The sequence below is a fragment of the Babylonia areolata genome, chromosome 19 (genome assembly GCF_041734735.1).
Source record: "Babylonia areolata isolate BAREFJ2019XMU chromosome 19, ASM4173473v1, whole genome shotgun sequence".
Classification (NCBI taxonomy): Eukaryota; Metazoa; Mollusca; class Gastropoda; order Neogastropoda; family Buccinidae; genus Babylonia; species Babylonia areolata.
Genome location: NC_134894.1, coordinates 13,794,898 through 13,812,502, shown reverse-complemented (window position 1 = coordinate 13,812,502; position 17,605 = coordinate 13,794,898). Strand labels below are relative to the sequence as shown.

Sequence of the window (17,605 nt, the reverse complement as noted above, 5' to 3'; positions counted from 1 at the left end):
ACTTATGTTCAAGTGTGTGTGTGTGTGTGTGTGTGTGTGTGTGTGTGTGTTTCTCAGTGTGTACAAATGTGTGTGCAAGTGCGTGCGCCGTGCATGTGTGTCTGCGTGTCTGTGTGTGTCTATGTGTATTCATATATGAATACTGATTATTCCGTTATCATGTAAGTGTACGACACTGAGTCACTGAAGACTGAGATATTCAAGTGTCATTTGAACTGCGATATTTGTCACAGTAATCGTAAAAATCTGAATAATGTAATAGGTATCTCATAATTTTCACTGATGAAATAAGCCTATTTCTAAGGTACTAAGTTAAGCACTCGCTCGAAAGACTGAGAATGTATGTATGGTACTTTGAATTGCCGAACCCAAGCTATCTATACTGAAAATTATTAGGATTTTGTTTTTCACTGACTAGCTAATAATAAACTTTCCCTTTTCCACTTACGTTGTGTGTGTGTGTGTGTGTGTGTGTGTGTGTGTGTGTGTGTGTGTGTGTGTGTGTTGGAGGGGGCTCTGTGTGTGTGTGTGTGTGTGTGTGTGTGTGTGTGTGACTCAGTAGGGCTGTGACTGTGTCCCTGTGTGTATTTATGTATGGAAGAATTTCCCCTAATCCTGTTATCATGTAAGTGTATGGCCGGATGGCATTGATCGGGTCACTGTAGACTGACATATTATGGGACATTTTAACTGCGATATCAGTAATCATACAAATATGAAATGACATACAATGTAACTCGTTTACATAGACCTGTGCGGTTAAGTACTTACACAAAAGACTGGGAACGTATGTTTGGTACTTTGAATTACAGAACCCATAAATTTTCTCAGTACAAAACTGTTCGGAACTATGAGATCACTGCCAACTGTAGTTAATAATAAACTTTACGTTGTGTGAATAGCCGTATGTATGTGTGCATGTATGTATGTATGTATGTATGTATGTATTGCGTGCGTGCGTGCTTCAGTTGTGTGTGTTCCGAGTTCGTCAGTGCCGTGAGTGCGTGCGTGCGCCGTGCCACTGGCCCTGACCGGCGGTGCGTGCACGTGTGCAAGTGTGCTGTTGTGGTGAATGAACGCCCAAGCACGCTAGAGTTTAACGTGTACCAGCCTGTCGATCTCGACTTTTCTTTATCCGAAAACGTAAGGAGAGGGAGAAGAGTGGGCACGCGCGGCTAAATCAAAACGTATAACACCACAGTAAAACGACAAGAGTGGTTAACTTTCAAGTGCCTGTCCCTTCACACGCAAGGCAAGCTCCACGTGTTCAGTGGAGAAGAAAATGAACAGAAAAACAGCAGCGTCGACAGAAAATGGTGACCTATTTGGACATATGCCCTTGGTTCAGAATACAGGCCACAGACGACAACAAAGGCAACAGAAATGAACGAGTCAGTGAGCACAGAGGTCACTCTTCTGTCCCGCGGTACATGTTTACACCCGCCGGACCAAGTTGTACCCCTGGCGGGGAATTTCACAAATCAAAGATGTATGCTGGTGGTCTCAAACTTTCATGGTATGGTTGAAGAGACCATGATCAACTGGTGGGCCAGTCACAGATACAGCGGCTTGCATACAAGGAGAGGTGGAAGAATACGGAAGGGCCGGGCCACACCGGCACACTGACACACACAGACGGCACTGCACACACAGACACCACACGCACGTACGCGCGCGCACACACACACACACACACACACACACACCGTGACACACACAGAGGAACACATACACCCCGGCGCACGAGCGTGCGCTCACACCGGCACAACACGACGCACAAAAAATAACAGCAACATTACTGATTTACGGATCTTTTGTACACTCTGCTTTCCTTGTTTTTTACTTCCATCCTTTTTCGTCGTCATTAACTGTTGACGCTTATTCATTTACTCTTCATTTTTTCTCGTGGCGATTTAAACGACAGTCACAGTTAAATCGTTTTCAGCAGTCGGCCGGTCATTCATAGCCTGAAACAATTAATTTGCCAACGAAACCAAGAACGCATAGAATACTGGAAATATTCAGTCATCAGGTATCGAGAACAGTGATCATAATCATGACAGAAGATGTGAAGAGTAAAACAATTTTTGACGGACTATGTAAAATCAGCCGGGTGTTCAAAACTGACGAGAGGGAGGCCTCCTGCTACCGGACACTATCTCTGATGACGCAATACATCGACATCAACTCCTCTGTGTGTCAATCGTGTTGCGCGTGATACTGTGCCAGTCAGATTATAAGTGGAGCAATGTGGCTGCATCACTGAATGTCGTTATTATGATGACTATCTCGAGTGGTGAGATGATATTTCCGGCAAATGATCAGAAAGCAAAGTGAAAAAGAAAAGAGGGAAAGAAAGAAACAACAGCAAACCGGGCAAACAAAACCGCAGTGCCGCCACCACCACCACCAACATACACACACACGCACACACACACTCACACGCACGCACACACACACTGACTGGCAGAGTGTTGCAATCATGTAAGGTAACTGTGTTTAAACTGTTCACCGCCAGTCAACTACCCACGGCCTTGCCAACAGCTCACAAGGCGAGCCATAGCCTTTCACGAAAGAAACGGTTCACACACCCGGCCGGTAGGCTACCTACGACACTGGCATGCATTGAGTTCAACTGTGACGACCTTCTGCATGTCGGCCAATGACAACGCGGGGCTTTGCTCTGATTTTGTCAACACACACACACACACACATACACACACCCCACTCCACTGACGCCACACACACACACACATACACACACACCGTCGATCGTACTGCGTGGCCTCGTCAGCACGTGCTTCTGTTGGCTGCGGCAGTCAGCGGTGTTGAATGAATGGCGACTGATTTTTTTCGAGGTAATTCGGCATAACAATTGTAATTGTCAGTAACATTTTATTATTAAAAAAAAAAAAAAAATCGAGGCAAGTAGGCCTCAGCATAATTATGAGAGTCACAATTATTTCCAAGTCAGACGACAGCAGTTTCCGACCAATCAGTACAACAGACAGGTGTGAATTCGCCCGTTCTTTCTCCCCGTTGCATCATCACGGCGTTTCCCCCAAAAAACTTAACAGAGAATCAAGTAAAAATTTTTTTTTCTTGCGCCCCCATTGCATCAGCATGTGTTGCATCAGCCCACACTCGCGCCGGCCGGTATAAGCAGAACGAGGACAGCAGACGAGAGGCTGCGCGTCAACGAGGACGGATCCAGCTGCATTTTCATAGTTTGCAAGTGAAACGCTTTCACTACCATTGTTCACGAAAGTTGAGGTGAGTGTTATGTTTACTTTTGATGTTTTATGCACCCAATAGAAAAAAAAAATACGGGAGTGATGGAGTCTTGGATTCTTCTGTTGTTTTAAAAAACATGTTTTCATTTCCGTTGTCGGGGCAAAACCGGAGAGCTTTATATAACTTGTGCACGATCGATATGGATTGCGCGCCACTGATGTCTGCATCGACTGAGCAATGGCGATGCTCTGTTGATGCAGTCAGCAGTCTCTCTCTCTCTCTCTCTCTCTCATTAAAATAAGTGGATTGGTGTTCGTTTTATTTTGACAAAAGTTTTCCGTTTCGTTCTTCGATCACCAGTGCGCCCCATACCCGCTCATCTCCATTATAAAAACAAAAAACAAACAAACAAAAAACCCAAACAAAAAAACAAAACAAAACACACACACACAAAAAACCAACAAAACAAAACGGCAAAACAAAAAACAACAACAAAACTTGAAAACATTACTGAACAAAAAACAAAACAAAATCCATAAACTAGGCCTACGAAGTGATGATTTAGTTTGCCGGCTATTTGTGACAGTGTAATAGTTTCAATCTACGAAGCAGTGCAGATTCAGATCTAAAGATAGAAAGTAAAACTCCTTCATAACATGTCGATGTGTCACTGAAAACTAAAATGAGAGCATGACGTTGCTGCATGATGCAGTGTTTTGTTTCACGAGTAGCTAGCGTCTCTCTCTCTCTCTCTCTCTCTCTCCGCGTGTGCTGTAAAACTGACACACAAATGAGAGTGCGACTGAAAGAATGAACGAAAGAATGAATGATGAATGAAGGAGACATACATAGAGAGAGGAAACTTTAGTACTGAAACACACTTATCATTACACATCTGAAGAGTCCCTGTTGATAGTCACCTGTTTAACAAAAAACGTAACACTGATACATCATAGTAAATATCCAGTCAGTATTCTGCGCGCCCACTCGGTCAGTCCCGACCAGCAGTGCATGTGGGTGTGCAACAAAGTACTCAGTTCACACGAGTTAGGCCTTAATTCATGCTGCATCAAGGAGACACACACACACACACACCGACACACACTGTAAACACTGACACTTGTATATATATTCATTTTGTTTGTTGTTGCTTTTATTTGTTTGTTGTTGTTGCTTTTATTTTGCTTGTCTCTGTCTCTCTCTGTGCCTCTCACTCCTGTATTTTTTCTTTCCTTTTTTCATTTTTTCTTCTTGTTTCTTTTTCATTGATGGCGTGATGTAAAAAAGCAATTGTTGCTTATTCAATTTACCATCATGAAATAAACTCTTGACTTGACTTGACTTGACTCAGTTGACTTGACTTGACACACACACACACACACACACACACACACTGCACACACACACACACGCACACACACACACACACTCACAGATACACACACACACACACACACACACACACACACACACACACACACACACACACACTTAATGTGGATAGAATTAAATGAAATTTAACACACAGAGATCGAGTTATCCGAAATCGATATTATTATCCAGTCATCAGACGGAATAAATGTGCACGATGAACACGAGAGGAGAGCATAATATATTCCTTTCGATTACAAGCTGCTACCTCGTACATGTCACCCACACCCTAGCCCATCCTAAATCCACCACATGGCTATTGTTAATCTGTTTCCAGTCTTTGTTCCGTTGTGCGCATTTTCAAGAAAATTAATGTGTCCGGAAAAGCCGTTGGTTTTTCCTCTGGTGCTGCACAGCCGTGTGTTTGTTCAAACACGGATTCATCATTCTGTCAGAAATACGTCTTGACGCAAACAGCCCATGGTGAGGCCCAGCCATGAACCTATAAATAAATATAATTATGTCCGTGGGGCCAGCCCTTTGACCTTAAGGGTGTTGGCGCCAAAAGGTCGTTAAACTCTAATCTGTCCGAGTCTGTGGGCCAGACCATGCACGAACTATTTATCTTCGTATGGCCAGCCACGCATGAACTGAATTCTGAGATGCACCCAACACAGGCACAGGCGCAGGAAAATGTTCCACATCCGCGTGTTTTTCGGGCTGGGGCGGGTGAAATAATGTGTCAGACAGCGATTACCTAACTATCTGGTCGCCAGGCGCCGATGTGGACCACTGAGATATTATTTATATACACAACATGTGGACACACAGAAAAGATTCAGGCGTGGCTCGTGGTCTGACACGTTTCGTGTTTTCGTTACACCGGCGCGCACTCATTTTCTCGACCCCGTTCTCTCATCGTCACTGTCTCAAGTTGTTCGTTTTTGCGCCCAAACGTTCATTTCTGTCTGTCGGCAAGCCTGTTTGTATCACAGTGTATGTCTGTCATTGTCTTTGTCTTTGTTTGTCTGCCTGCTTGTCCCTCGCTCTTTCAGTTGCTCTCGCGTTATTGTGCAGTGTGTGTTCACAGACAAAATTAAAAGTGGTATTATTGTCGGCGTGCACGATTCTTAAGTAGGCCTACTGTTCTTTCTTCCTCTCAGCAGGACCGTGATCGCCACGAACCCCCTATAGTTCCAAGACTCTCAGTCAGCTCTAACCCTCGCCTTCAAAATGTGTGGAATCTGGGCCGTGTTTGGCAGTGACGATGACGTGTCAGTGCAGTGCCATGCCGTGCACACCATCAGCCACAGAGGACCTGACGCCTTCAGGATTGAGAACATCAACCACTTCCAGAACTGCTGTCTGGGCTTCCACCGCCTGGCTATCGTGGACGACATCCGAGGGATGCAGCCAATGCGGCTTTATACCCACCCTAAGATCTGGCTGGTGTACAACGGCGAGATCTACAACCACAAGTTGGTGAGTTGTGTGGAGTGGTAGCGGCTCAAAAGCAAACACCTAGCTAAGATTTGTTAAAATGTTTCTTCTCGAATGAACGTTCAACACATTTTATAGAATATGTACATATTGTTTATTTTCACACACACACACACACACACACACACACACACACACACACACATATATATATATATTGTTTATTTCATATATAAAAATATATGATTACACACACACACACACACACACACACACACACACACTCACACCCACACACACATTCCCCCCCCCCCCTCCTCACTGCCCCCCCCCCCAAAAAAAAGAAAGAAAAAAAGTAGTAATATATTTATATAGATGGATAGATAGACAGATAAAGCGCATTTAATGTTCAAGGCAAAGTTTCAGATTTAGGAGATGACTTGGATACACACCCTATCTTCACACAGGAGCAATTTACCATCACAGAATTAATGTGATGTCCTTGTGTTACTCTCCATACAGTCACAGGTAAATAAAGATTATCAATACATGAACAATTTCTCCCATCTGGAGGAAAACAGCCACTGTACTGCCAACATGTCAGAAGTCACATGGATCATTTATGTGGTGGTTTCAGTGTAGTTAGATATCCCCCAAACCCCATCCCAAACAAGACTTTCCTGGGATGGTTATCCCTTTCAGCCAAACCTGCTGAGGTAGTCAGTCATAGTTAACCCGCATCCAACCAACTGACTGACTGAATGAATGCATTTTTCTGACTAATTAGTGGAGATAACTAAAACTCAGGTTTAGCTAGCCTTCTATAACATGTATTAGTTTTTTCTGTCACCCCTTTGTTTCAGAGTGAAGCATGCGCTGATAGTTATGAAAGTTGAGCATAAAAGCACTTTTTTTTTTGCTCAAGATTTAGCGATATGTACATACATTTAATAGTAGTAATAGTAGTGGTAGTAGTAGTAGTAGCATTGTATTACATTGTATTATATATTACTCTATGACACAACGGATTTCTCTGTGTGAAATTCGGGCTGCTGCCCCCAGGGAAAGGGTATCACTACAGTGCAGCACCACCTTTTTTTTTTTCTGTCTGCAACTGCAGGTTTGTTTGTTTTCCTATCAAACATGGGTTTTTCTATAGAATTTTGCCAGGGTCAACCCTTTTGTTGGTGTGGGTTCTTTATGATTATGTGTTGTAGTGGTATTAGTAGTGGACAGTAGTTAGCAACAGTAAAGAAAACTATGGTGAGGCGTCATTGATTTCAGCTGGACAAGACCCACAGTAAAGAAAGCTATATGGTGAGGTGTCACTGATTTCAGCTGGACAAGACCCACAGTAAAGAAAGCTATATGGTGAGGTGTCACTGATTTCAGCTGGACAAGACCCACGACCTGCAGGTGAGCACAGACTGTGATGGGGAACCCTTGATCCACCTGTATGACAAGCTGGGCCCTGAGGCCATGGCCGCTCAGCTGGACGGCGTGTTCGCCTTCTGCATCCTGGACACAGCCAACCGCAAGGTCATCCTTGGCAGAGACACCTTCGGGGTCCGTCCTCTCTTCAGGCTGCACACTGAACACGGCTTTCTGGCCGTCTGCTCAGAGGCCAAAGGTTGGTTCAGTAACAAAAATTTTTTGTTGTTGATAGAAAAGGCGTAAAACTTTGGCCCCCATAACAACAATGATAAAAACAAACAAACAAACAAAATAACAAACCAGAACAAAGCGACTTGTGACAGACTTTCTGCGTGATACACACTTCTTGGGTCAAATGGTTGAGAAATGATGTGGTCAGTAGGAATGTGTGTATGGTGGTTGTTGGAAATTTGCTGTGGACTGGGTAGAGTGGGGTTGTTCTCGGACAAATTGTAAACTGTTTCTTTTAATTTTTTTCTTAAATTGAATGATAAGTATTTATATACAAAAATTATATTGATAAATTCCATCAGATTGTTAAGCTGCATTGTCTCATTTCAGATGATAGAGAGAGAGTGAAGCAGAGACAGAGTTATTATTATTGTTATACGTTTTTCTTTTTGTCACCAGGTCTGTTTGGTTTGTCCCACTCATTGTGTGACAAGACGGCTAAGATGGAGCCCTTCCTCCCAGGCCACGTGGAGGTCTATGACCTGGATCATCTGGGCAGGGCCACCCTCAGCAGTAGGGCTTCCTTCAACAGACCCGGACAGTTCCCTCTCTACAAGACTCTGGTGTCTCATGAAGGTCAGTGAAGGCCTTTGTCAACTTTCTGCCTTGTGGGGTTGGGGGAGGGCCACGAGGAGGTCTTTGCGGGTGTTTTGTGTTTTTGTGGGTTTGGTAGGTTGGTTGTCTGTGTGCTTGTGAAGTTTATGTGATTGTGTATTTGTGTGTTTGTGTTATTTGTTGTATATCACCATGTTCATATTGTCTCTCTCTGTCTCTCCCCATCTCTCCCTGCCTTTCTTTGCCTCTCTCTCTCTTTCTCTGTCCATCTATCTGTCTGTTTGTCTGTCTCTTTCTTTCTCTTCCCCCTCTGTCTCTTTGCTCCTTTCTTTTCTGCATCATTGCTTTTCTCTTTGTTTTTGAGTGTGTATGTTTGTTTGTTGGTTGTTTTTTTGTTGTTTTTTTTTTTTGTGTGTGTGTGTGTGTGTGTGTGTGTGTGTGTGTTTCATTTATGTGTTGTTTTACAAACCATTCATTTTATTTCGCAACACACACATAAATGACAAAAACGTACAGAATATGAACTTCATCTGCTTCAGGAGATGACATCAAAAAGAACATCCGGACATTGCTTGAAGCAGCTGTTAGGAAACGTTTGATGTCTGAGAGGAGAATAGGATGTATGTTGTCAGGTAAGTTCATATTAACTGACACTGTTTCTGTATCTTTCTGTCTCTCTCTTTGTCTCTTTCTGTGTCTCTTTTTGTCACCCTCTCTTTCTGTCTGTTCACGTGTCTGCCTGTGTCTCACCTCATGTGTGTGCATGTATGTGTGTGTGTGAGTGTATGTCTTATTTGAAGGCTATTCACAGTCATGATTTTAAACAGAAATTCTTCCTCGTATTCCTCCTTTCATCAACCACCCCTCTCTCTCTTTCTTCCTCCATCAGCACCTCTCTTTCCATCTCACTCCCTAGACCCCCTTCTCTCTCTTTCCTCCTTCTTCCCTCCATCACCCCTCTCTCTCTTCTCTTTTTAACCCATTTCTGTCACGTCTGTACTTTATACTATTGCAGGGGGGTTGGATTCCAGCCTGGTTGCAGCACTTCTGGTCAAGCTGTCCAAAGAGATGGGACTGGACTACAAGATACAGACCTTCGCTACTGGCATGGAGGGAAGCCCAGACCTCAAGGCAGCCAAAAAAGTGAGTCAGTTGGATTAATGCGTCCATGCGTTTGTGCACACGAACATCAGTGGTTTAGTTAGTAAAAAATCGTGCGAAGAGAGACAGTTATGAACAGCTTGGCTGATCAAAACGACGAGGAAGATAAAATTTGTGCAGATTGTTTGCACGTAAACAGTGTACCCCTCCCCACACATCACCCCACAAAAGAAAAGAATCATGTTTTGAGTACCTACACAAGTCTATTTACTTACGCCTCTCCCCCCACACCTCCACCCCCTCCCCACAAAAAGAAAAAAAAACAAGAAGAAATGAACATGCTCGCATGTTGTGAGAAAAATATTAACACAAAAACAACACATTTCAACCCAATATATAGATTCTTATACAGGAATGACAACTGAATGAAAACCAACACACACTGAAGGAAAAGTGTAAAATGCTGCTGGTATTCATTTTTATTTGCCATTGCCCCTGTCTGAGAGCAGACAACTCCTTTTTTGGGGCCACAAACAGATATTGCTCAGTTATTTCCCTTGAATTGACTATTTCCTCTCAACAGTGGTAAATTACCTTCTCGAGTTTGTAACTGTGTGTGAGAGTGTGTTTGTGTGTGTGTGTGTGTGTGTGTGTGTGTGTGTGTGTGTGCTCATGCATGCATATGTGTATGCATGATTGTGCTTGTGTGTACAATATTTAACTTTGCAAGAACGATAAAGACAATCAGAGATTGGCAGTTTGCTGATGCAAATACCCAAGAACAGACAACTCCTGTTTTGGGACTCCAAACTCAAACATCATGCAGTTATCTCCCCTGGACAGACAGTCGGACTTCTCAAAATTGATGAAAATCTTGCAGCCAACTCTGTCTCTGTATTTGCAAGTGTGCATGTGTGTGTGTGTGTGTGTGTGTGCGCGCGTGTGTTTTCTTTTATTTAACGTCTTTTCACTGCAGTTGTTATTAGATGTGTCGTGTGTGTGTGTGTGTGTGTGTGTGTGTGTGTGTACTTTTGTGTGTGGGAGGTGGGGATGGAGGAGGTAAAAGGGGTATATATAGAAAATGGATAAACTAGAACACAGGAATCAACAGTCAATAAATGTCAAAGTGTAACAGCAATAAGAACAACAAAAATAAAAATGAATATGTGCAGGTCACATCATTGAAACACTCCTGTTGGACTATGCAACAAGGATTCAGCAATTTCAAATAACAGGTGTTTGGACATTCTTTCTTTTATGTTTTGTATGCATGTGTGTGTGTGTGCCATCGTGCATGCATACATGTGTGTACAAACATACTAGTGTGTGCAATATTTAACAAGTCAATGGTAATAAAGATGATTTGAGATCAGGATTGAGCTGATGCTGATGTAGTTCACATTATTCCTGTAGATATTGTCATTTTCTTTGATTGGTCTATAGTCATTTGGGTCTGGGATCCATTTTAAAATCAAACGAATTCTGCCATCCTGTTTGCCAGGTTGCAGAATACTTGGGAACAGATCACCATCAAGTCATCTTTACTCCTGAAGACGGGCTGGATGCTATTCCTGACGTCATTAACCACTTGGAAAGTTATGACATCACCACTGTCAGGGCATCAGTAGGTAAGAAAAGACGTTAGAGAAAACCATCTGCACCTGAAGATCTTTCCATTTTTATTTTCAGTAATTTGATCATGGAGTTGGGAAACACCTCGGTCAGTAGCTGCAATTTTTGTACCCTGTCTTTTGATTTTTGTGTTGTATTTTGCGTTCACTCTTTTTTTCTTTTTTGGTGTTCAGCTGGATATTTCATTCATTTTTTTTCTTCGTCTGTCTGTATGATTAAATCAGTTCACTGTTTTAAGTCAGTGAACGTAGAGACATTGCTCATTATGTGACCAGAGTGTGTGACAAATGAAAACCAGGACAGCTTGCAAAAGTGACCATCACTAAGACATAAACAATAATTCTTGGTATCTTTCAGCTCTTGTTCATTTTTTTTTTCTTCTCATGACACTTTTTACCTTCCTCTCCTTTTTTGACTGTGTTCTTTCGGTTTCTCTTTCATACTTGCTTACTTTTCTTACCTTCTTTTTTTCTTAAGTTTTCTTCCCCATTTTCTCTCTTTCCTTCTTTTCATTCCATTCATTCTTTGTGACTGTTCCTGCTTTCCCCCCTTTCATTCCTTTTGTTTTATTTTTCAGCAAAGCTTTTTTTCTCTCTTCTTTTCTTTTACCTCACTAAACATTTTTCTTTCTGCTTTCCATTCTTCCTTTCCTAATTTCTTTTCATTCTTTCAACATTCCAGTATTCCTGCCTCCAGTGTGTTGATGCTAAGTCTGATGTTTATGCAGGCATGTACCTGGTCAGTCGCTACATCAAACTGAAGACGGACACCACCGTAGTACTGTCTGGGGAAGGGTCAGATGAGCTGGCGCAGGGATACATCTATTTCCATAACGCCCCCTCGGCGGCGGAGGCGGACAAAGAGTCCCGGCGTTTACTGGATGACCTGTACATGTATGACGTGCTGCGTGGGGACCGCACCACAGCGGCCTGGGGGTGAGTTCTGGAGCTTTGTCGCTTTTGTTGTATGTTTGCATTGAAGAGGAGGGGTGGGTAGATTGGGGAGAGATATACCGTAAGGCGTCATCTTCATATGTGTGGAGAGAAAGCTGATAAGTTTGGTTATTTTGAATTGTTTACTTCTGGGAGAAGCTAGATATTTGGTTACTTTGACATTCTACATCTAGTAAAGCTGGAAGCTGTGTCATTTTGACATGTTTACATCTGGTAAAGCTAGAAGCTGTGTTATTTTGACATGTTTACATCAGGGAAAGCTGGAACTGTTTCATTTTGGCATGCTTACATCTGGTAAAGCTGGAAGCTGTGTTATTTTGACATGTATACATCTGGTAAAGCTGGAAGCTGTGTTATTTTGACATGTATACATCTGGTAAAGCTGGAATCTGTGTTATTTTGACATGTTTACATCTGGAAAAGCTGGAAGCTGTGTCATTTTGACATGCTTACATCTGGGAAAGCTAAGAATTATGTCATTTTGATTTGTTCTGGTAAAACTAAAAACTGTGTCATACTGATATGTTTGTTTATGAGAAAACTAAAAATTGTGTCATTAAGATATGTTTACTTCTGGGAAAGCTAAAAATTGTGTCATTTTGACTTTTTTTTTTCTCTGAGTAAGCTATGAATTGTGTTATTTTGATATGTTTACCCCTGGAAAGCTAATTATTGTGTCTGTTTGACATGTTTTCTTCCTGTTAAGATATGCTTTTGTGACATTTTGGTATGTTTACTTCTGGGTAATCTAATGAATTGTATCATTTTGACATGTTTAGTTCTGGTAAAACTAAACATTGTGTCATTTTGACAAATTTTGACTCAAATGAAAACTTTTGTCTGTGGCATACATTATGCATTTTCAAGCTGAAGTCTTTTATTGTTTGGCTAGTAACTGAGTCTGTGAAGTATGTCAAACTGATGTGTTCTCATCAAGGAGTGACTTTTGAACAAAAGTCTTTTAAACACATTCGCATCCGGTGCTGAATGAACTTATTTCTGCAATGTGTTAGAAATAATTTCCTTTTGAATTAAGGTCAGTGATTGTTGGACTCCCTTTCTATTGATAGGATGATTGTTAGGACTCAGTTTCTGTTGATAGGGTGATTGTTAGGACTCCCTTTCTGTTGATAGGATGATTGTTAGGACTCATTTTCTGTTGATAGGGTGGTTGTTGGGACTCCCTTTCTGTTGATAGGGTGATTGTTAGGACTCCCTTTCTGTTGATAGGATGATTGTTAGGACTCAGTTTCTGTTGATAGGGTGATTGTTAGGACTCCCTTTCTGTCGATAGGGTGATTGTTGGGACTCCCTTTCTGTTGATAGGGTGATTGTTAGGACTCCCTTTCTGTTGATGCGATGATTGTTGGGACTCCCTTTCTTTTGATAGGATGATTGTTAGGACTCAGTTTCTGTTGATAGGGTGATTGTTGGGACTCCCTTTCTGTTGATAGGATGATTGTTAGGACTCAGTTTCTGTTGATAGGATGATTGTTAGGACTCAGTTTCTGTTGATAGGATGATTGTTAGGACTCCCTTTCTGTTGATAGGATGATTGTTAGGACTCAGTTTCTGTTGATAGGATGATTGTTAGGACTCATTTTCTGTTGATAGGGTGGTTGTTGGGACTCCCTTTCTGTTGATAGGGTGATTGTTAGGACTCCCTTTCTGTTGATAGGATGATTGTTAGGACTCAGTTTCTGTTGATAGGGTGATTGTTGGGACTCCCTTTCTGTTGATAGGATGATTGTTAGGACTCAGTTTCTGTTGATAGGGTGATTGTTAGGACTCAGTTTCTGTTGATAGGGTGATTGTTGGGACTCCCTTTCTGTTGATAGGGTGATTGTTAGGACTCCCTTTCTGTTGATAGGATGATTGTTAGGACTCAGTTTCTGTTGATAGGGTGATTGTTAGGACTCCCTTTCTGTCGATAGGGTGATTGTTGGGACTCCCTTTCTGTTGATAGGGTGATTGTTAGGACTCCCTTTCTGTTGATAGGATGATTGTTGGGACTCCCTTTCTGTTGATAGGATGATTGTTAGGACTCAGTTTCTGTTGATAGGGTGATTGTTGGGACTCCCTTTCTGTTGATAGGGTGATTGTTAGGACTCAGTTTCTGTTGATAGGATGATTGTTAGGACTCAGTTTCTGTTGATAGGATGATTGTTAGGACTCCCTTTCTGTTGATAGGATGATTGTTAGGACTCAGTTTCTGTTGATAGGATGATTGTTAGGACTCATTTTCTGTTGATAGGGTGGTTGTTGGGACTCCCTTTCTGTTGATAGGGTGATTGTTAGGACTCCCTTTCTGTTGATAGGATGATTGTTAGGACTCAGTTTCTGTTGATAGGGTGATTGTTGGGACTCCCTTTCTGTTGATAGGATGATTGTTAGGACTCAGTTTCTGTTGATAGGGTGATTGTTAGGACTCAGTTTCTGTTGATAGGGTGATTGTTGGGACTCCCTTTCTGTTGATAGGGTGATTGTTAGGACTCCCTTTCTGTTGATAGGATGATTGTTAGGACTCAGTTTCTGTTGATAGGATGATTGTTAGGACTCAGTTTCTGTTGATAGGATGATTGTTAGGACTCAGTTTCTGTTGATAGGATGATTGTTAGGACTCCCTTTCTTTTGATAGGATGATTGTTAGGACTCATTTTCTGTTGATAGGGTGATTGTTGGGACTCCCTTTCTGTTGATAGGATGATTGTTAGGACTCAGTTTCTGTTGATAGGGTGATTGTTAGGACTCAGTTTCTGTTGATAGGGTGATTGTTAGGACTCCCTTTCTGTTGATAGGGTGATTGTTAGGACTCCCTTTCTGTTGATAGGATGATTGTTAGGACTCAGTTTCTGTTGATAGGATGATTGTTAGGACTCAGTTTCTGTTGATAGGGTGATTGTTGGGACTCCCTTTCTGTTGATAGGGTGATTGTTAGGACTCAGTTTCTGTTGATGGGATGATTGTTAGGACTCCCTTTCTGTTGATGGGGTGATTGTTAGGACTCCTTTTCTGTTGATGATATGATTGTTGGGACTAAGTTTCTGTTGATGGGATGATTGTTAGGACTGCCTTTCTGTTGATGGGATAATTAAAAGTACTTCCTTTCTGTTGACGGGATGATTGTCAAGACTCCCTTTCTTTTGACAGGGTGATTGTTAGGACTCACTTTCTGTTGATGGGATGATTATTATGAATTCCTTTTCTGTTGATGGGATGATTGTTAGGGCTGTCTTTCTGTTGATAAAGTATGATCCAAGATAGTTATAGAATTTTGAGATATCTTTTTTTCCTTTGCTTTTTTTTGCCATAATTACAGGGGCAGGAGAGTTCTTACTGATGGTAGCTTATAGACATATAACTGATGGTATGTTTTACATGGTATTACTTAGTACACACAGGGTGCTGTAACTGTCATAAATTGCCCAGAATATCAGTCAGTATATGTTATATTTATTTATTTATTTAGACTTTATTTATTTATTGATTTACTTTCAGCCTTGAGATCCGTGTGCCTTTCCTGGACCACCAGTTCACCAGCTACTACCTGTCCCTGCCCCCTGAGGAGCGGCAGCCCCAGGAGGGAGTGGAGAAATACCTGCTGAGGTCTGCCTTTGATGATGGTCACCTGCTGCCCAACGACATTCTGTGGAGACCCAAGGAAGCCTTCAGTGACGGGGTGTCCTCTGTCACCAAGTCCTGGTTCGAGGTCGTGCAGGAGTTTTGTGACAAACAGGTGAGATCCACGTCCTGAGTGTCAGACTTTTTTTTTTTATTAAAAGAAAATTTTTTTATGAGGTATTATGTTGCAAGAGAAACTGAATGATAAATGTATGCTTTTTTATGCAAAATGATTGCTGAGAAAGTGTTTTGTTTAAAATTTGTGATAAAGTGAATCTAACTGCTTTGTTGTTTTGATTGAATGATACCCAAATTGTTATACTTCAAAAATGCATTGAAAGTGACTTATATCTGTATTTTTGCAGTTAATTCAGTGTTTAGACATAGACATAGTGAAAGACAAACCTGACAATAATGATATTGGGTCACCCTGTCTGTATGATAGAATGGAAGATTAGGCTATGCCTGAAATCTTTATCTTTGAATTCTGATCTGAGTTCCCTTTCTCTTTCTCTGTGTTCAGATCAACGACAAAGAACTGGAGGCCGCCAAATCCCTGTACCCGCACAACACGCCAACGACCAAAGAAGCTTTGTTTTATCGTAAGACATTTGAGGAGAAGTTCCCCAGGAAAGCCTCCTGGATCCCTTACTTCTGGATGCCTCGCTGGTCTGCCACGAAGGATCCCTCCGCCCGCACCCTTAAACACTACAAACAGTGAAAAAACAACAAACAAACAAACAAAAAACTGAAATAAAATACTGAGGACTTGTGTGTGTTCTATTCTTGGGCTAGGTTAAATTTGCTGTGTTCAGAATTTTTCCAAGCCTATGGAATTGTAAGTGATTTTAGTAGTGTTGAAGTTTACTTAGCATTGAGAAGTTTTCATATGTCTATGGAATTGACATTAAATAACTTCTGAAAAATCTTAATGCTAGCATTGGCAGACAATAAACAGTGTGTGTGTGTGTGTGTGTGTTATACATTTTGCCCTCTGTACTGTTTCTGAATTAAACATTGCAAATGGGCCCATTGCTCAGCTTATATCACAGATTGATACAAGCTTACAGTTGGGCCAACAGAAATGTGAGAACTGAATGATCAGTAGTTTCTCCATTGCAAAGGGAAGTCTTTTGTGAAGGACTATGACTTTCAAACTAGGAGGCAAGGTTGCACTGGCCCTTGGTGCTGACTGTCCTAAAACCATCTTGGTCGAGAGAGTGGGGATGTAACTTGGGCAAGACACTGTCCACTATAATCAAATTCTAGCCCAGATAGTTGGTACAGCAGTTACCTTCTCTGCTGTTGTGATAGTCATAGCTGGACACAACTGACTATCATACATATCATACGAACAGGGTATGAACAGTGTGTGTGTGTGTGCAGGGGAGGGGGAACTACAGTGGATATTATAATAAGAGACACTGTGTGTGTGTGTTTGTGAACTTAGTCATCTTTGATGTTTATATAGTTGCAATTTTGCTTGTGTGTCTCTCAGGTGTGTTCAGCAGCACATAGTTTTGAATATCAGGAATGATTCCCATCACAATTAAACAAACCCAAATCTCAAACAATGTCTCATTGGTGAATTAGTGAAACAGTGAATGAATGAATGAATGAATTAATAATGTGCCACATGAACCACCCCACATGAGTCCATGCATTTGTGTGGTCAGGCATACTGTTATCATTCTCTCCTCTGTGTGTGCGTGTGTGTGTTCGTCTGTGTGTGTTGCTTTGGACAAAATTGTTATAATCAAGTATAATATTATCGTGCATAATGATACATTCTTCTCATTTAAAAGATATTCTTTTAGTGTTTTTTTTTCGTTGTTCAATAAATCATTCAGTGCTGATTTAATTTTAAAAAAAGTTAATATTCTTCATACTACATATTCCCTAAATGAAGGCAATGGAGAAGAATTATTTTTCTTCGGCGGCGTTTCAAAACAAAACGCCATTCCCTCAAAAGATTTCACACATAGCAGCCGAATTTTAAATGACTTTGTTAACAAAGGGTTAGGGGGTGCACG

At 41.6% G+C, this 17,605-nt stretch overlaps 1 protein-coding gene across 2 annotated transcripts; it reads left to right on the top strand.

Moving 5' to 3' along the window:
- Positions 1 to 3,039: 3,039 nt before the first annotated feature.
- LOC143294073 (asparagine synthetase [glutamine-hydrolyzing]-like) lies at positions 3,040 to 16,532 on the top strand. 2 transcript variants are annotated; one of them, XM_076605490.1, is made up of 10 exons: positions 3,040 to 3,273; positions 5,772 to 6,087; positions 7,438 to 7,675; positions 8,110 to 8,286; positions 8,805 to 8,897; positions 9,281 to 9,408; positions 10,868 to 10,994; positions 11,726 to 11,933; positions 15,450 to 15,687; positions 16,096 to 16,532. In XM_076605490.1, the coding sequence occupies exons 2-10, from the start codon at positions 5,839 to 5,841 to the stop codon at positions 16,291 to 16,293; spliced, it is 1,656 nt and encodes a 551-aa protein (XP_076461605.1). In that variant the 5' UTR covers positions 3,040 to 3,273; positions 5,772 to 5,838; the 3' UTR covers positions 16,294 to 16,532. The 2 variants fall into 2 exon arrangements, with proteins under 2 accessions (XP_076461605.1, XP_076461604.1); XM_076605489.1 differs by having other exon boundaries at positions 5,769 to 6,087.
- Positions 16,533 to 17,605: the final 1,073 nt, after the last annotated feature.

Excerpts from the sequence above, each read along its gene's own strand:
- LOC143294073 (XM_076605490.1), top strand. The coding sequence starts at position 5,839 with ATGTGTGGAATCTGGGCCGTGTTTGGCAGTGACGATGACGTGTCAGTG. Across the intron at positions 9,409-10,867 it reads ACCTCAAGGCAGCCAAAAAA|GTTGCAGAATACTTGGGAAC; the intron begins GTGAGTCAGTTG and ends CCTGTTTGCCAG. Across the intron at positions 10,995-11,725 it reads CACTGTCAGGGCATCAGTAG|GCATGTACCTGGTCAGTCGC; the intron begins GTAAGAAAAGAC and ends ATGTTTATGCAG.